General features: G+C 37.3%; 3 protein-coding genes and 1 non-coding gene across 4 annotated transcripts; 3 read left to right on the top strand and 1 right to left on the bottom strand.

Annotated features, from left to right (window-relative positions):
• On the top strand, positions 1-2,230 carry LOC145895130 (uncharacterized). Its single transcript, XM_082983888.1, has 3 exons — positions 1-244; positions 1,329-1,471; positions 1,540-2,230. The coding sequence occupies exons 1-3, from the start codon at positions 38-40 to the stop codon at positions 1,712-1,714; spliced, it is 525 nt and encodes a 174-aa protein (XP_082840014.1). The 5' UTR covers positions 1-37; the 3' UTR covers positions 1,715-2,230.
• Positions 2,231-3,616: 1,386 nt separating this feature from the next.
• LOC145895854 (uncharacterized) lies at positions 3,617-7,146 on the bottom strand. The gene is made up of 6 exons (XM_082984635.1): positions 6,798-7,146; positions 6,398-6,565; positions 5,569-5,667; positions 4,944-5,050; positions 4,162-4,326; positions 3,617-3,859 (listed from the first exon to the last, which is right to left on the bottom strand). The coding sequence occupies exons 1-6, from the start codon at positions 7,144-7,146 to the stop codon at positions 3,617-3,619; spliced, it is 1,131 nt and encodes a 376-aa protein (XP_082840761.1).
• An 873-nt stretch (positions 7,147-8,019) lies between these two features.
• LOC145894465 (FSD1-like protein) lies at positions 8,020-14,722 on the top strand. Its single transcript, XM_082983060.1, has 12 exons — positions 8,020-8,070; positions 8,513-8,740; positions 9,607-9,708; positions 10,122-10,144; positions 10,353-10,474; positions 10,748-10,981; positions 11,332-11,523; positions 11,788-11,907; positions 12,364-12,524; positions 12,912-13,005; positions 13,602-13,732; positions 14,111-14,722. The coding sequence occupies exons 1-12, from the start codon at positions 8,056-8,058 to the stop codon at positions 14,201-14,203; spliced, it is 1,515 nt and encodes a 504-aa protein (XP_082839186.1). The 5' UTR covers positions 8,020-8,055; the 3' UTR covers positions 14,204-14,722.
• Trnat-ggu (transfer RNA threonine (anticodon GGU)) lies at positions 12,067-12,140 on the top strand. Its single transcript has one exon. It is a non-coding gene; the product is annotated as a tRNA-Thr (tRNA).
• Positions 14,723-15,041: the final 319 nt, after the last annotated feature.

Below are 15,041 nucleotides of genomic sequence, written 5' to 3'. Positions count from 1 at the left end.
TTGAAGTAAAGTAGTATAACAGCAAGAAATAGGCACTATGAAAATGACTGTAAGTGAACTTGAATCCAACAACGCCGATAACAAACAGACAAGCAAAGGGTCATGTTTCTGTGCGGAAAAATCTCGAATATTTTGGAGCGAGTTGAATTCCGAAACTGCAACCGCATTCCTCGCTACAAAACCACCTGGATCTTACCTGTTACGAAGATCTGTACACCCTTCATATGAATACGCTCTTTCTCAGGTAAGAACACTTGTTTATTGGCGTTTAATTTGGGTGCTGGATATATTCTTATGTGGAATCGGTTACAGTTATTATTGGAGTGCAAACAATAGCTTATATTATTTCGACTTATCAGTGCAAATGACGGTTATATTCCAATGTATGAAATTTACTACTATGTCAGGGTTTCTTAACAAGAGGCATTATAGACATCCAAGACTCCACAGTGACCTATTAAGTGCTGGTTACAAAGTAATTTCTCTTTCATCATCCTTTCGCCATAGTTAATTTCTTGTACTTTTATATATCGTCGTTTGTTAGGGCAAAAGTCTCTACCGACTAAAGAGATTATAAATCACCAGAAATTACAACGTAAAATTACAAAAGCGCATAAATATACAACACTTTTTTCACAAAATCAAGAGTCAATGCAAAAATTTCACACGAATTTATGTAATACATGGTTGGGCTGATATTTTAAAATCTTTTCCAACATCACTAAGTCAACAAATAAGCAGTCGAGTTATTAACGTCTCGTCTACAGGTTTTCTCCAAACCTGTCTGTAGATTTAAAGTGGCTTTTGATCAAAAAACAATTAGGTGTAATTCTCCTTGAGAGAGATCGTCCGCATCAAACGAAATAGCTCAGCACACTTACATGCGGCCTCCCCCACAGAACCTTATGATAAGATCGTGCGCCGTTGGTTGTTTCAAAAATCGCACAGTATTTGAATTATCTATTATTTCCGACGTTTCAACAGAAGTTTGGGAATCACAAAAGTAATTGCACTAATCGAGGTGGGGGCGTATTTGAAACTGTTTAAATTCTTTGTCATTAAATTTATTTGTTTTGTTCATCGATGAAATGCGGTTTTTTTGCCCACTGCGTTGATAAATCTGAACTAATAAAGATTTAATAAAATATTTCACGAAAAATTACAAAAAAGCTTTTCCTCATTTACACCTATAGCCGTGTTAAGGATTCGTTTCAAAAAGATCGGGCGCACCAGTGTTACAAGATTTTAGCATCGGTTTAACTCTAATAAACCTGTGCCAGCACACGTGCAGCAAAGTTTAAAACCGTTTACGTACGTTTTTCTTTCAGAAAACAACAACAGGCATAATCCATATACGTATCTGCCGCAACCAGACGACTGGACTTTATAATATGGATGGTTTTCCGGCATCGAGCGCACTCGGATTCACGTGCGTCGTTAACCTAGTGGAGGCCTGGAGCCGGATACACAGGTTAGTAACACACAACGTCGCTAAATTCAAATGACGCCTTCGCTCACTTAAAAATTACTTTTTTGCAGAGAGTTTTGTTTGAAGAACATGCAGCACCCTGTTCATGTGACGCAACCCGATGACGTAGCGTCCTACGTCAACATCACGGAGGGTGGAGTTTGTTTCCATGACGACAGAAAAACTGAAGAAAGGATTCGGTTTCTCGTTAAATCCTTCCTAAGGCGACGTTCATTTCTATTTTGAATGCGTAATTGAACTTGCGTGCTCAAGCATGAATCACGTGGGTGATTACAACCAATCGGCGCCACCGAAATGGGCATGAGATGTGCGAGGGTGCCAAGCGCGATTAGCGTTTCATTGAAATTTTGTGACTATGTTTTTTGTCAATTTACTGAACAGTATTGACAACATATAAATTGCGACCCTTCGCAAATTTAGTCAGTATTCTGCTGCGCACTCTCTAATTATTTTTGAATTGAACACAAAACAAGAATTGACCATGTCTATTGCTGAGTTCTGTAATGCTGACGTATAAAGACTATTGAAAGGTTTGTACACGGTAATATATAGACATGTCATATTGTGTGGCCTTTCAAATGTTGCGATAATAGAGGACAAAGTATGGTACGTAAGCGAATTCAGAAAAATGTTAAATACGCGGGTAAGTCTATGTCATAGTTAGGTCTAACGAATAAAGCGTTAACTTGTATCCCAATGATATACGCACCACTTAATTGTATTTTAGGCAAAGCAATCTTAATCGCGTAAATGGTTCAATAAATTGTGGAATAAATTTTGAGGTGTGAATGAATGGTTTAATGTCTTTACTGCACGTTTTTTCTGCATTATTGTGAGGGCTGTCGTGGCGGATTTATTTCTATTAGATTTGTCATGTTTTTTGTAATGTTTGAGATAGAGTCAACAAAAGACCTAATATTCAGTCTAAACAAATATTGTGTGAGCTGCAGGCAGATGGTCACTGTTTCGACCTGAAAGGTCTCATCAGTGCAGCTGGTGTGACTTTCAGACGACTTTGCTGACAAACGGCTAAGCAAAGACTTCCACTTTGTGGTGACTATACAATCACCGTCATCCGTTGGTCATACTATTGGCTCCACTTTGCTAAACAAATATTGTTCACAAACAAAATAATAAAATGCAGTTTACAACAGGATTATACGCAGGGAGATTAAAATGACGCAAATTTGACTTAGTGGTCAACATAACCATTCGGCTAAGAAGCTCAAGGCCAAAGAAACAAAACAATAAAACAAGGGATTTTTTTTGCAACGCATGTGCAAACATTGTCAGCTGGGTCACGACAAGGAAATACCAAAGAGTTCAAATGTGGGTTCAGAAGCATGCACGATGTCCACATTAAAGTCACGAAACTGGTCGTTTGCTGCCAGCATCTGTGCTTGTATTACAAACGCGGGGTACGGGCGCCAACCTGGAAGTAAATGTTTTGGAACAAGACGAACGGATAGCGATTTTTGGCAAAAGTTTTTAGTTTCAGCTTACTATTTCAAATTTGCCTCTTGTTCATTCAAAATACGCACATTCTTTGGCACTGAATCCTTTGCGCTATAAAAGATTAAGTTGATAAAAGGTAAGAGAATATGAAAATGCACAGAAACACCCTTTATGGCGCATTTATATTTATGTGTAAAGAAAACTTACAACGTATAAATTTGATTCGGAAAATTTGGCTACAATCACAAACACATGAAATTATGAACTTGTTTTTTAAAAGACTAATTACTCCAGGGTGTTGGTGATCCCAGGATCACACACTTTTCACCAAAAGGTTAAAATAAACCTGTTCAATTATATCCAAGGCTAAAATCCAAAGCAATTTTACTTACATAACACCTTTGCGGATCACAAAAAATGGAGATGTGGTTGCTAACGCTACCAGACATAATATTCAGTAACTTCAAAGCTCTTCTGGCAAAATTTACTGAAGCTTTTGTATTTATCGTCGTGTTTACGTGCTTGTCCTGATGAAGGTCTGTTTGATAATGACTGAAACGTCGACCAACCAAATTATTTTTGCCCGAAGAATATTGAATTTATTGACCAATAAACGGAGGTATTTGCATTTGGTTTTAATAGAAATCCTCGATACACTTTCGCAACATGGACTCAACTGGGACAACTGGAAGATCGATTAAAGTTTTGAGCGTTGCAAGGTGCCGGGTATTCCCCTGTGTTGACCAGGTTCCCGATGAGATTGTTGATGGCGTGAATGCAGGCATCGCCCGGCGAAACAAGATGAACGCACTGAGATTGGTGTTTAAATGTTTTCTTATCGTAGCATAGACAGCTGTATAGTGTGCTTTGATATGCTGATGGCTTGCAGTCGATCTCGTGGTCTCCGTAGTGTATCTGTACCGCAACCCCCAGGTTATCGAAAATAAATGTGAAGTGGAGGCTCAGTAACACAGTAACGCATTTTGTTTTCTTGAGTGAAACACGTTACAGCAACTCTTTTTAATACGTCACATTTGTGATTAAAGTTTGTTCCTAATTTTTACTTAGTTTCAATACAAAGTATAACCACATCAGCAGTATATAGGATTGGTCATACTTATGCACGTAAATCTGGCAAAGATCTGAAGGAATAGCAAAAACACTTTTTAAGATCACCCTCCAAAAACAAAAGCTTCCGTAATAATAATACGACATACCAGCACATCTTTCTTCACCGTGGCTGTAGCTTTAAGCTGAGCTACGATCGATTCCCAGTCTAGTGAATATTGGCACTGGGGACCTTGAACACAACCCGGACAAACACAGGTAGGAACGGGAGACGTCCAACGCCGAAACCACGAACAAGTTATCCTTGGAGATCCCTGGTAACACAATAAGTTACGAATATTAAAAACATTTTACAGGTTTCGCGGCCAAGGCATTGCAGCCACGCCGGATCAGCCACAAGTCGGAGCGAGATCTAAAAAATCAAGCTCCCGGTAAGGTTTGAACTCACGAACCTTATAGGATTGTCAGGCCAAGTTTAAGAACAGTCACAGTTAAAAACACTAAAATAGACTTGATATTAACGAAAATAAAGAGACGTGGTTTCAAATTCGGCGGCAAACGATTGACGTCACTGACTGGTGACGTCTTCACAATGTCGGGATGTTGACTGGATAAATATGCATTGTGTACAATTTTTAATAAATTTATCTCTCTGTAAAAGCACCTCTCTGTAAAACAGGATGAACATACTACTGTTGCTGTCAGGCATATTACAATGTAAAATAGACTGATCTTTTGGCATAAAATAAACGTACTGTATTCTAGACGTTTTGTTTGTCATGCCGCCACATTTGAAATGCGGTTTCGAACCCTTGAAGTCTGGCTGTATGACAACAGAAACGTGGAGAATATATACGTTCATTTTATGCCAGAATATCAGTCTATGCCTATCTTCGAACACACAATCGACGGTAATCTGTTTAATTTTCACCTTGAGTACAAATCCCTTCGAGCAAGTAAAACTACAAGTGGAACGGAAATGGTATTGTGACGAACAAACTCCTATTCTGTTGGTTTCCGGTCTTATCGATGTACAAGCTGAACATAAAGTAAAAACAGTGTCTCTGTACAATACTTGATAATGTATGTAGTCGTTGAAAACATGTAATTTGCATCGACAAAAAAATTATAGTTAAACATATTTTAGGGACCGATTTTATTTCGTACTTCCAACTAACGTTGACAATAACCATAAGAGCACAAAAATTGGGAGTTTTGTAAACATTTTCCGCGCATTCAGATATCGAGCCGTTTTAATGCAGATTATGAAACTGTGGCTATGCTGCAATTAATTTTGACGACAAACTTAATTTTCGAAAAGCAACACATTAAATTGACAATTTCTGAAATTTTGTGGTACATTCTGACAAAAATTGACCCATAAATATATCAATTTATGATGGCGCGAATCTCTCAAATATATACGTGTTTTTTAACTTCATTATGAGCCAGTCTTTTCGTCCTGAGAATTTTAACCATACGATTATGGTTTCAGTAAATTTACTTTAGATTTCATTATGTGTGTTCGTGATTAAACCAAGATAGAAAAAACTTACACGAGAAAAGGTAAAACAGAACTGCAGCCAAGACCATGAACAGGACGGTAATGACAATAGCTGATATGATGTAAGTTTTCTTCTGATAGCTATTCCTCTCTTTCGTCCAAACCGAAAATAAATTAAGAAACCATATTTAGAATAATAAGCTGACCATTACGACTCTTGTGTTTTTTTTTTTTGGCCGCCTGGCTTGGTGTGCAACGTGTCGCAACACATCAACTCACAGTGCGACTGACTACGAATTCTCCGTGAGGAAATCACCTTCACATGGGCGCCTGACTAGATAACCTTTATGGTTTTATCGGTGCCTATGCCATTCTTCTTGTTGTGTAGTGTTTATCTGCGCTGTTTTTTTGCACAAAATACACATGATTTGATATTCTTGACCTTAGCACAGACGTTGCATTTCTATTCTTGTCAAGGTGCAAAAACATTTACAGCTTATTTTCCTTGCTGGGAAAAACTAAAACTGCTAAAAACTAAAATGTTGTGTGCGGTTGTGAAGGAATAAATGTCGTATTGTTGTTCCTAAGGTGGCCTAAGAACTCTCAAACATCTACACGGTTTCTTGCGGTATAAACAATAATTTTTGGGAAAGAAATGTAAGTACATGCTGTTACTGTATGGGAATTGTTGAAGTAAATAAAGCTTAACTCTTCTATCACACTGGGGTTCGAACCCGTGCTATCCTGCACAAGAATACGTTTTACTTTTTACTTACAAATGATTTTTTGCCGCGTTTGTTAATCTCTGCCTTGAAATACCTTCAACCAGGCAAACAATAACTTCCCATTTCGTAATTAACATTGTAAGCTAACGTCATTACCTGGTTGGGCAATGTTGGTGTCAATACTGCCAGAAACCTCGACGGACGAGGTCGGTGGATTTTCTTCTCTCGATGCTCTGCTGGTTTCTTGAACCTCGTCCAACAATTCTCGGTTTCTGTCGCCTTGGAAGTAATGCTTTGGAAAGGTGTGGTCCTCGTCCGCTACACCTAAAACATAATCGTTTTTTTAATTTACCTGACTTTTAACCATTTTTTTTTTTCGGTCAGGTAAGTTGGTTAATAATAATAACGATTCGCCGGTTGGTTGATTTTTGTGCGTTATGGCAAAAAAATTAGTGATTTTTTTAAAAATATGCAATTTGAAATTGTTGGAAATTGACAAAATAAACATTTTAGTGAGAAGCCAATCGTTAATATCTTAATATCCTTGTCTACCTACCTTGCCTTCTATCGACGTGAAGTAGCAGCGAACTTTCTTCCTCGCCTAACTCTGTACGTTTTTTTCTGAACCTTTTTGCCCTTATAATGCACACGTCGTAGCTAACAGCACTACTGCCATCGCCGCCGCCGCCGCCGCCACTGCCTTGTGGCGTGGGCAATGGAGTTGCTGCCTGCAAGAACCCGTCACATATAGAGGCAAAACTCCCTGGTGTATTTTCGTGGTTTTCCCCTGGATTTTGAAAAGGTACATAACCTTTCTGGATCGGTAAAGGCGTTTGATCGACAAGTGGGTCAGCTTCCGTGTTGCTTGTTTCTTCACAAAGCGAGTCCTCTTCGACTTGTTGCATTTTAAAATAAATCCCTGCCTTAGTTTATTACAAAAAGTGTTTCTATCTTCATAGAAAGTAAAATTTCACGTTTGGCCCGAGCTTTCAGAACAGTCAGGCCATGCCTCCCGGAAGAAACCGTCTGACTGCTATGCTATGGCGCCAAATTGGAATCGGCAGAAAGGGAACAAGGTCAGATTTATAAATAAATTTGGGTTTGTTTCGGCCAAACAATCGTGATAACTTAAACATTACAATAAAGGCTTATTGAGCACTCCTAACATACAACAGCGGCTCCCCATACAATTTGTATGTGATTATACCTATATAGGCTATTACGTTAACTGTTCTGCATAAAAGTCATTCCTTATATTTTTGCATAGGCCTTGAAAATAGCCTAGAAAGCGCATTCACAGCACGTTCAAGTTGGCCGTAAAAGTCGTAAGTTTAGGCGTGGTAGCGTAAACGACATTGGCAAGAATATTGATTATAAATGCTAAGGGTGTTGCTTATTCTAACCACAAAAAATGACACCCACATTGCAACTTCATATTATTGTTTTGATTTATTTTTGTTCCAACCCACACTTTTGGGCCGAAAATTAAAAAAATGGGAGGCGAAAAGGTGCCTTGTTGTGCCAAACGTTCGTTGTTTGGAAATAAGCAAACCAATGTAAAAGTATGTGAAAATTTGGATTTGCTGTGATTCAAGGCAACACAAAATTAACACTTTTGGCCGAGCTAACAACTTACTTTAGGTTACTTTGACCAAAATGGTTGCAGAACAAGTGGTTTTGCTTGACTGTTTCGATAAATTTCCTTTGGTTCATAGAAGCAACATGTTTTTGTCCAATTAATTCATGCGTAACGTGAAACTAATTTGCATACTCTTGTATTGTTTTGCACATTATCTGCTATCTGCTCCACTAGAATGGAAAAACAAAAGGTATGATGGTTATAATTTTAATTATTGCACCAAATACTTAATCTAAGTGCACGCCTTGGTGCAATTCATTCATTACAGTTAGCACTGATAATGAACTCAGCGTTATTTGAAACATCTTCTCTATGTCCCATTCTGCACAATATGGCAGTTCCCGACGAGATCTCGGGCGTACAAGACTAAATCTTTTCGGGTGCGCACGTGCACGACCCCTAAACCCGCGTGCAACGAAAACGATAAAACGTATTTCTGTTGAATGTTTTATGTTTAGACATTCGCATGCCGAAAATTTTCGTGTGCAGTCAGAAAAATTTGGTGTGCAAACAAAAAAAGTTAAAGAAAAACTTGCTGTCAAACTCGTGCAGCTGCCCAGACTGGTCTATGTCTATGTCTAGCATACTAGCTTTGACTTTCCTGTTCAAAAATAATTTATTTTTGCTTTAAGGAGGCGTTGCTTCGTATTGTGGACCAGCTAAAATGCAAGAGTGAAGAAGCTGGAACTTGTCATGATGACCTGGTGGCTGATCTTCAAACACTTAACGATGCTTACGAGTCCAGCCAAGAAGATTTGAACACTGAATTTAACAAACTTGCTGAGGCCCTTGCCAAGAGGAAAGAAGTTATGAGCCAAGAAATTGCAAAAAAACTTGAAAACAAAAAGGAAACCATAAAGGTTAGTGATTTCAGCTGATGTTCCAGTCTGCAGAATATGGCATTTCTGACGAGATGTCAGTCGTGCAAGACTAAATCTTTTCGTGTGCCCGCATGCACGACCCCTAAACCTGTGTACAACGAAACGATAAAACATCCTTCTTTAAATATGCATGACTAAATCTTTCTGCTGCAATGCAAACAATAAAACGTCTTTTGAGTTTTCTGTTAATTGTATTATATTTAGACATTCATGTGCCAAAAATTATGCTTGCAGGCAAAAAATATTGGTGTGCAAACAAAAAAAGGTACAAAAGAACAACTCACGCATGCAGCTGCCATACTTTGCAGACCAGTTTATGTTTAATGTTAACTTATTGCGAAGTTTTCCAATGTTGCTGTTCATGTAGAATTCACGGGAGTTGGTGATTTTTCAGTTTGTTTGGTCATAAAGCATATTATTTAGATTTTGTGGTCTGGAAATATTTTAATTTGCACGGAAGATTTTTTATCGGGTTAATTGCATGGATTATCAGTTCATTTCTGCGTGTAAATTCATTACATAGAATTGATTTTGAGTGAATTATCAGTAAACTTCAAACGTTTTTATTCTCCAAAGCACAACATGTTTTCTAATGTGGTTTATTATCATATTCCATGTTCTGGAAATGTTATAAACCCAAAATAATGTCAACTCAAAGTAGGGTCGAGTTGTGTGATCAATCAGAAAGTTTTAATACCAACTACATAGAAGCTATACAGTTTTAGGGTTAAAGGTTTGGTTTAAATATTTATGACCTGAAATAGGTTTTGTTAAGACTAGATTCATTGCTAATGTTCCAAATAAATACATGGCTTGACCATTTTAAAAATTAAGTTGCATTGTAGGCTCAATTAAAGTTGTATGAAGATTCAAGATCAGATGCAAATGAGCTAATCAGGCTGTCTAACAAAGCTTTGGAACTGGACAATGCAAATGAGTTTAGCAAGGTAAAGCCCTGTTGGTTTTGATAATAGCTCTCATAAAATATTTATTGACAGCAGACAAAAAATTCTGCAGGGTTGGTTTAAAAAGAAAAAAACTAAATATATACTGACAAATATATATATACTGTACCGTACTGTAAACACGGTAAAATGGCAGTATTATGTCATAAACCCGACAAGTTTATTGGAGCTTGTAAGTTACCACACCCAGGTTTGCTTTAAATACGCCTTTATCCTCAAAACAACAACGGGATTGCAGGGCACGCTTAAATCAAATATATGAAAAACTAAATATATACTGTGTGTTCATTGATGCAGTAATTTTCTTTTTAACATAAACACTGTATATATATATACTTAATTTTATCAGGAAGTTTAATAATTTAGATAACATGTTGTGTGACTTTGTTTTTCAGACAGCTCTGTCCATTAAAGAGAGGTAAGGCCTTGACATTTAAAACATGTTGGCCCAAAGTACAGGCTGTGATTGATCAGTAAATGTACATTGATTTTTTCCTGATTGATTTAATTGATTTTTTTAATTTCATGATTAACTTTCTTTCTTCTACTGATCATAGCAGTTTAAAAAAACGGCCTTTGTTAAAATCTTTTTACGTCAACTTAAAAGCAGTAATATTTTTTATCAGAATAACTATGTCGTCATTATTTCGACTGTCAATGACACCATCAGTTGTAGATCCTGCCTGTCACCTAGTGGCTGATTTTACCCGAGAGGAAAAACTATTGGAAAGTTTATCATTTTTGCCAGGTATACAATCATTAGCGTTGTGAAGTGTGAGTGAACAGGTCACCATAACTGCATGTGCACATTCCAGTTTCTACCCCTTCATATAAACTCAAGAATTTGGTTAACATATTTTCATGCATATGTAAAAAAGGGAATTTCAAAATTTTGTTATCGTTTTCTGTTATTAATGTTTACTTTGATTGTAATGCTGTGTCTATAATATTGTATATGTCGTTTCATGTATGATAAGTTTCACCATTTCATTCATTTAAGGCATAAAAATTTTTTTTGTAGTCCCAAGTACACCAGTTATTGATGACGAACTTTGTTCTGTTGTCGACAACAACATCACATGTCAGTGGAAAATGCCACCTAGTGTCGAAACCTGTGACGATCTTGATATGGGGGCCACTGCTCCTACTGAACTTTTTTTGCTGCAATATCGACAAGTTGTTAATGACCAGGGTAATCAAGATGTGCCATGGGTAACAGTGGAAAACTTGAAGGAGATGTCATATAAGATTAATGGTAATTATGGCCGAATTTTTTTCCAGGTATAAAATTTAATGTCACTGTTTCAAAAACTATAGTACTTGCTGGTGCATTTTTTTAAAAGAGCTTAATTTGGATGAGCTTTCACAAGCTAAATCTTGCTCCCTCAAGTGCTGCAAATGGCAGGACAAAGTTATCTTGAAAAACGTGCACCAGCAAGTAATATAGTTATAGACCAGAGACTAACATGGCACATTGAAGAAATTGAAATATTTCAACGACTGGATTTTGTTGAAAACAGTGTTTCATTTTTATACTTTTCGCATCAATTAGAACCACCTAAACTGGGTCATGTGTTATAACCACCAAAACACATTCTACTTTAGATCTTGTCTTCACAAAACCAATGTTGCAAGTTCGTGTGCAAGCATGGAACAAGTCAGTTGGAGGCAATTTCAGTTCCATCTCCATAATCCCTACACCAGCATTCAACTTTGTCCTCGACAAGGATGCCTGTCATGGAAATCTTAAAATATCGAACCCACATTGCGTTGAGTGGGATCCTGCGTCAGTAAAAGGTGAAATATGTTGGCAAACTTTTTGACTCACAGGCCAGAATTATCAAAAATTTAACAGCTCTGTGTAATAAGTCATGTGGGTATAAACTGAACAAAAAGAGGTAACACTACAGTTTGAAAGTACACCTATTGACAATACGATTGTTCAAAAGTTACAACTTAAAAGCATAAGAAACGTGCACTGTAATTACATTTGGTCGTGGGGCTTGTCCATTTCTTATGTAGGTGAGTCGACCAAGCCCTAAATCCAACATTTTCTCACAGGGGTGGAGACACGTGTGAAAAGTGCTGGAAACAACAGACCAACATCCCCATTAAAAACAGCCTCACCCAAGAAAATTAAGTCCAAAGACAGATTTACTGGAGAATCATACACCGTACTTGGTATTAAGTGTTCATCAAGTTATTGTATTTTTAAAAGCAATAAAAAATACCTGTGCTATGCTTGCTGCTATTTGTACATATATATGTGAAGGTTGCCTGGCAAGTTGTGCACATGCCACCAGTGTACCTTGGCCACAATATACCCTGTGAAACCACTGAGCTCCTGTAGCTCAGTTGGTAGAGCGTTGGGCCTGGTTAGCCCAGGGTCGTGAGTTCAAACCTCACCGGGAGCTTGATTTTTCAAATCTTGCTCCGACTTGTCAGGAAAAAGTGGCTGATCAAACTAGGCTGCATTGCCTGGGCTGCCAAGCCTAAAAACCTTATGTATATATTAAGTTTATTGTTGAATCTGAATACATGTTAACATTACTTATATGTCTTGTTGGTATTATGTTGATATAGGTGATTTATATAACATATCGATTATGTTTATTAAGTCTATCTTTTGGTATTTAGGTGACGCAGCAGTGCCTGAAAGTGACATTTACTTTGAAGTCACTCCACAGGACGATAGCAAGACTTACAGCATTGGTGTCACTGCTCAATCTCTAAGCAGATACGATCAACTTGGTCGAACCCCTCTTTCGTGGTGTATCACAGTCAACTCATGGATTCAGGTATTTTCTGCACAATGATTTGAAACACGCCCTTTTCAAATGGTCGATGACCATGTATCAAGTTGTTGCAGCACCTACCTTGTTAGCAAGCATCTTAAAAAGTGTGCAATGAAATTTACTACATAGGGTTTTGTTAAACACAAAAATGATTTTATTTTTGAGAAATGTGATACATGTTATAGCTCTCACCTCACTAACAAGCCTATTTTACATAAAGATATTTGCAATGTAGGTTCAAGTGTTGATTTGGAAGTGTAAATTTTTTAGTTTCTGTGAAGAATACTGTAATTGTGCACCAACTTTTACATACAGAGCCACATATCTTAGCAACACACACAAAACTGTTTGCGTAATTAGCTAACTCATTCATTAATTATGATTCTCCAGAAAACATTTGTGGCAAAACACAACAACAAAATGAAAAACCTGGACAACATCAAAGTTCCAAAGAGGTTTGGAATCTATCTCAGTCCCAAACTAAGTAAGAATTAATAACACTACTTCAGATTCAATTAATTCAACCTATCAGCTCTCAATGGGGCAGTTTATTATTGGCTCCATTGCTGCTACATAAATGACACACAGCCAAAACCACCATTGGTTTCAGAAAAACATTGCTTTTTCAAAACCACCACTGAGTTTCAGCTGTTGCAAATATTTCTGGAACTTAAAGGACAATTGCACCTTTTCTTACAAGAAGAGTGCTTGCCACAGGATCACCGCCTCTGCCATAGGGTGAACAGATCCAGGCGTGTTGTACATAGCCCCAACACATTGACAGTGACAGACACATTGACAGTGACTGTAGTCTGTATGCTGGGTAATAATCTTTCGAGTGAAAGCAAAATATAAATTAGTTATTTAGTAAAGGGGGATTGTTAACCAACATATAACCCGGTCAATGGCTGAGCTCCTGTAGCTGGTTAGCCCAGGGTAGTGAGTTCAAACCTCACTAGAAGCTTAATCTTGCTCCGACTTGTCAAGAAACATTGGATGTTCCAGTTTGGCTGCCATGCCAGCAAACCTCAGTTATTGCACAATTTAATTTTTTGACATAATCTTCATCTGTATTTTCAGATTACCTGGCATTTTACAACCCTGACACACACGATTTTATTTATTCGTTCAAACAAGTGAAGAGTTCGAACCCACTGGTACCAGGTTTCTCGGTGTGGTGTGGATCGTTACAACTTTACACTGGTATCCAGGTATGTGTCATATTTGTTTACTAAGTTTTGTGAAATTGAAAATAGTCCGGTGCTGCTAGCTAGTAGATTTTTTCTCTATAGTCTTGCGATGACAAAAATATCTCTTGGCAAATTTTTTTACATACTAACGGCCCTGGTGGTCCTGACAGTTCATTATAAATGTTTCAAATTATAAATATTACAAATAAATTCAAATTATAAGTATTATAAATAAATTCAAATTATAAATATAAAGAAGTCATAATTTAAAATCATCGAAGTATTAGGAATATATCACATTTATGGTTTGTTTGGTGATTTTACTGAAATTTTTATCCCAAAGAATTTACATATTTCTCACAAGTTTGTCAGCCTCTGGTAATTGCGTTTTATTCAAAGGTTCCTTCCTGGGTTGAAACAAAACCAAACTTGTCTCCGAAAGCAAGAAGTATGTCCGTCGTATCTTCTGAAGCATCCAAAGACGAAGCATGAGGTGCTCTTCATCATCACCTTTTAACCACACATTTCGTTTACCTAACATTTATGTGTTACTGTGATATCCATTGTGGTGCTTCCTTGTAACACCTTAGAAGCATCATCTGTGCATGATATCTAAATATTTTGTTTTACTTTGTCACATACCCAGTGCTGTCAGCCACATGTGTTTTAATGTTTTCCATGACACAATAATGAAAAAAAATATAAGTGTGAAAATATAAAGAAGCTGCTCAAGTGTTAAAAAAAAATTCAAAAATTGTTCTTTCTATTCTGCCTGGTGCTCTGTGCATACTTTGTGCTTGTTCCTTAATTTTGTACAGTGTTGGGGCAATCTGTTACTTCATATACGTTATCGTTATGCTGTGTTTCAGTCACTGTTTTTGTTTAAAACTGTGCAGACGTCATTTACTGTTTTCATTGAAAACTGTTACAATCATGAAAAATTTGTGTCAAGTTTTGTGTGAAACTTCCTGCTTTTCAGTGCAATCGACCTCCACGTTTAAACGCAATTTACTGCCCAATAAATATTTAACATTACTTGAAATGTGGAATTCGTGTTCTTACCTGAAATCCCATCTAAATCTAAACTGTATTTGACGTTAAATTATCGATGAATGTTAGATGGACGATCAGACATACAAGATATTGCAACCTCATTCCGTTTGAATTGCGGTCGTGTGATGTGAACCGCCTTTAACGTGTAAGTAATTGTTTTGAGGGAGTGAAAATGTGCCCATAATTGCGCTGTGTGTAAGAGGGATACTTTATCTTACGTTATTGGCTGGAGACTTCCATGTCCAAATGGTGTTTAAGAGCCCACATCACGCGACTG

The sequence above is a fragment of the Ascidia mentula genome, chromosome 3, assembly GCF_947561715.1.
Source record: "Ascidia mentula chromosome 3, kaAscMent1.1, whole genome shotgun sequence".
NCBI classification, from domain to species: Eukaryota; Metazoa; Chordata; class Ascidiacea; order Phlebobranchia; family Ascidiidae; genus Ascidia; species Ascidia mentula.
Note: the sequence above shows the minus strand (reverse complement) of the source record. Positions and strands in the feature narration are given on the sequence as shown.

Bases quoted from the DNA above. Each gene is read 5' to 3' on its own strand.
- LOC145895854 (XM_082984635.1), bottom strand. From the start codon at position 7,146: ATGCAACAAGTCGAAGAGGACTCGCTTTGTGAAGAAACAAGCAACACG. The intron at 6,566-6,797 runs GTAGGTAGACAA...ATTATGTTTTAG, and splicing joins TCACGTCGATAGAAGGCAAG to GTGTAGCGGACGAGGACCAC. The intron at 4,327-4,943 runs GTGAAAATTAAA...TTGTGTTACCAG, and splicing joins CGAAGGGATTTGTACTCAAG to GGATCTCCAAGGATAACTTG.
- LOC145894465 (XM_082983060.1), top strand. The intron at 9,709-10,121 runs GTAAAGCCCTGT...TTTGTTTTTCAG, and splicing joins ATGCAAATGAGTTTAGCAAG to ACAGCTCTGTCCATTAAAGA. The intron at 10,982-11,331 runs GTAATTATGGCC...ATTCTACTTTAG, and splicing joins GATGTCATATAAGATTAATG to ATCTTGTCTTCACAAAACCA.
- LOC145895130 (XM_082983888.1), top strand. From the start codon at position 38: ATGAAAATGACTGTAAGTGAACTTGAATCCAACAACGCCGATAACAAA. The intron at 245-1,328 runs GTAAGAACACTT...TTTTTCTTTCAG, and splicing joins ATGAATACGCTCTTTCTCAG to AAAACAACAACAGGCATAAT. The intron at 1,472-1,539 runs GTTAGTAACACA...ACTTTTTTGCAG, and splicing joins GCCTGGAGCCGGATACACAG to AGAGTTTTGTTTGAAGAACA.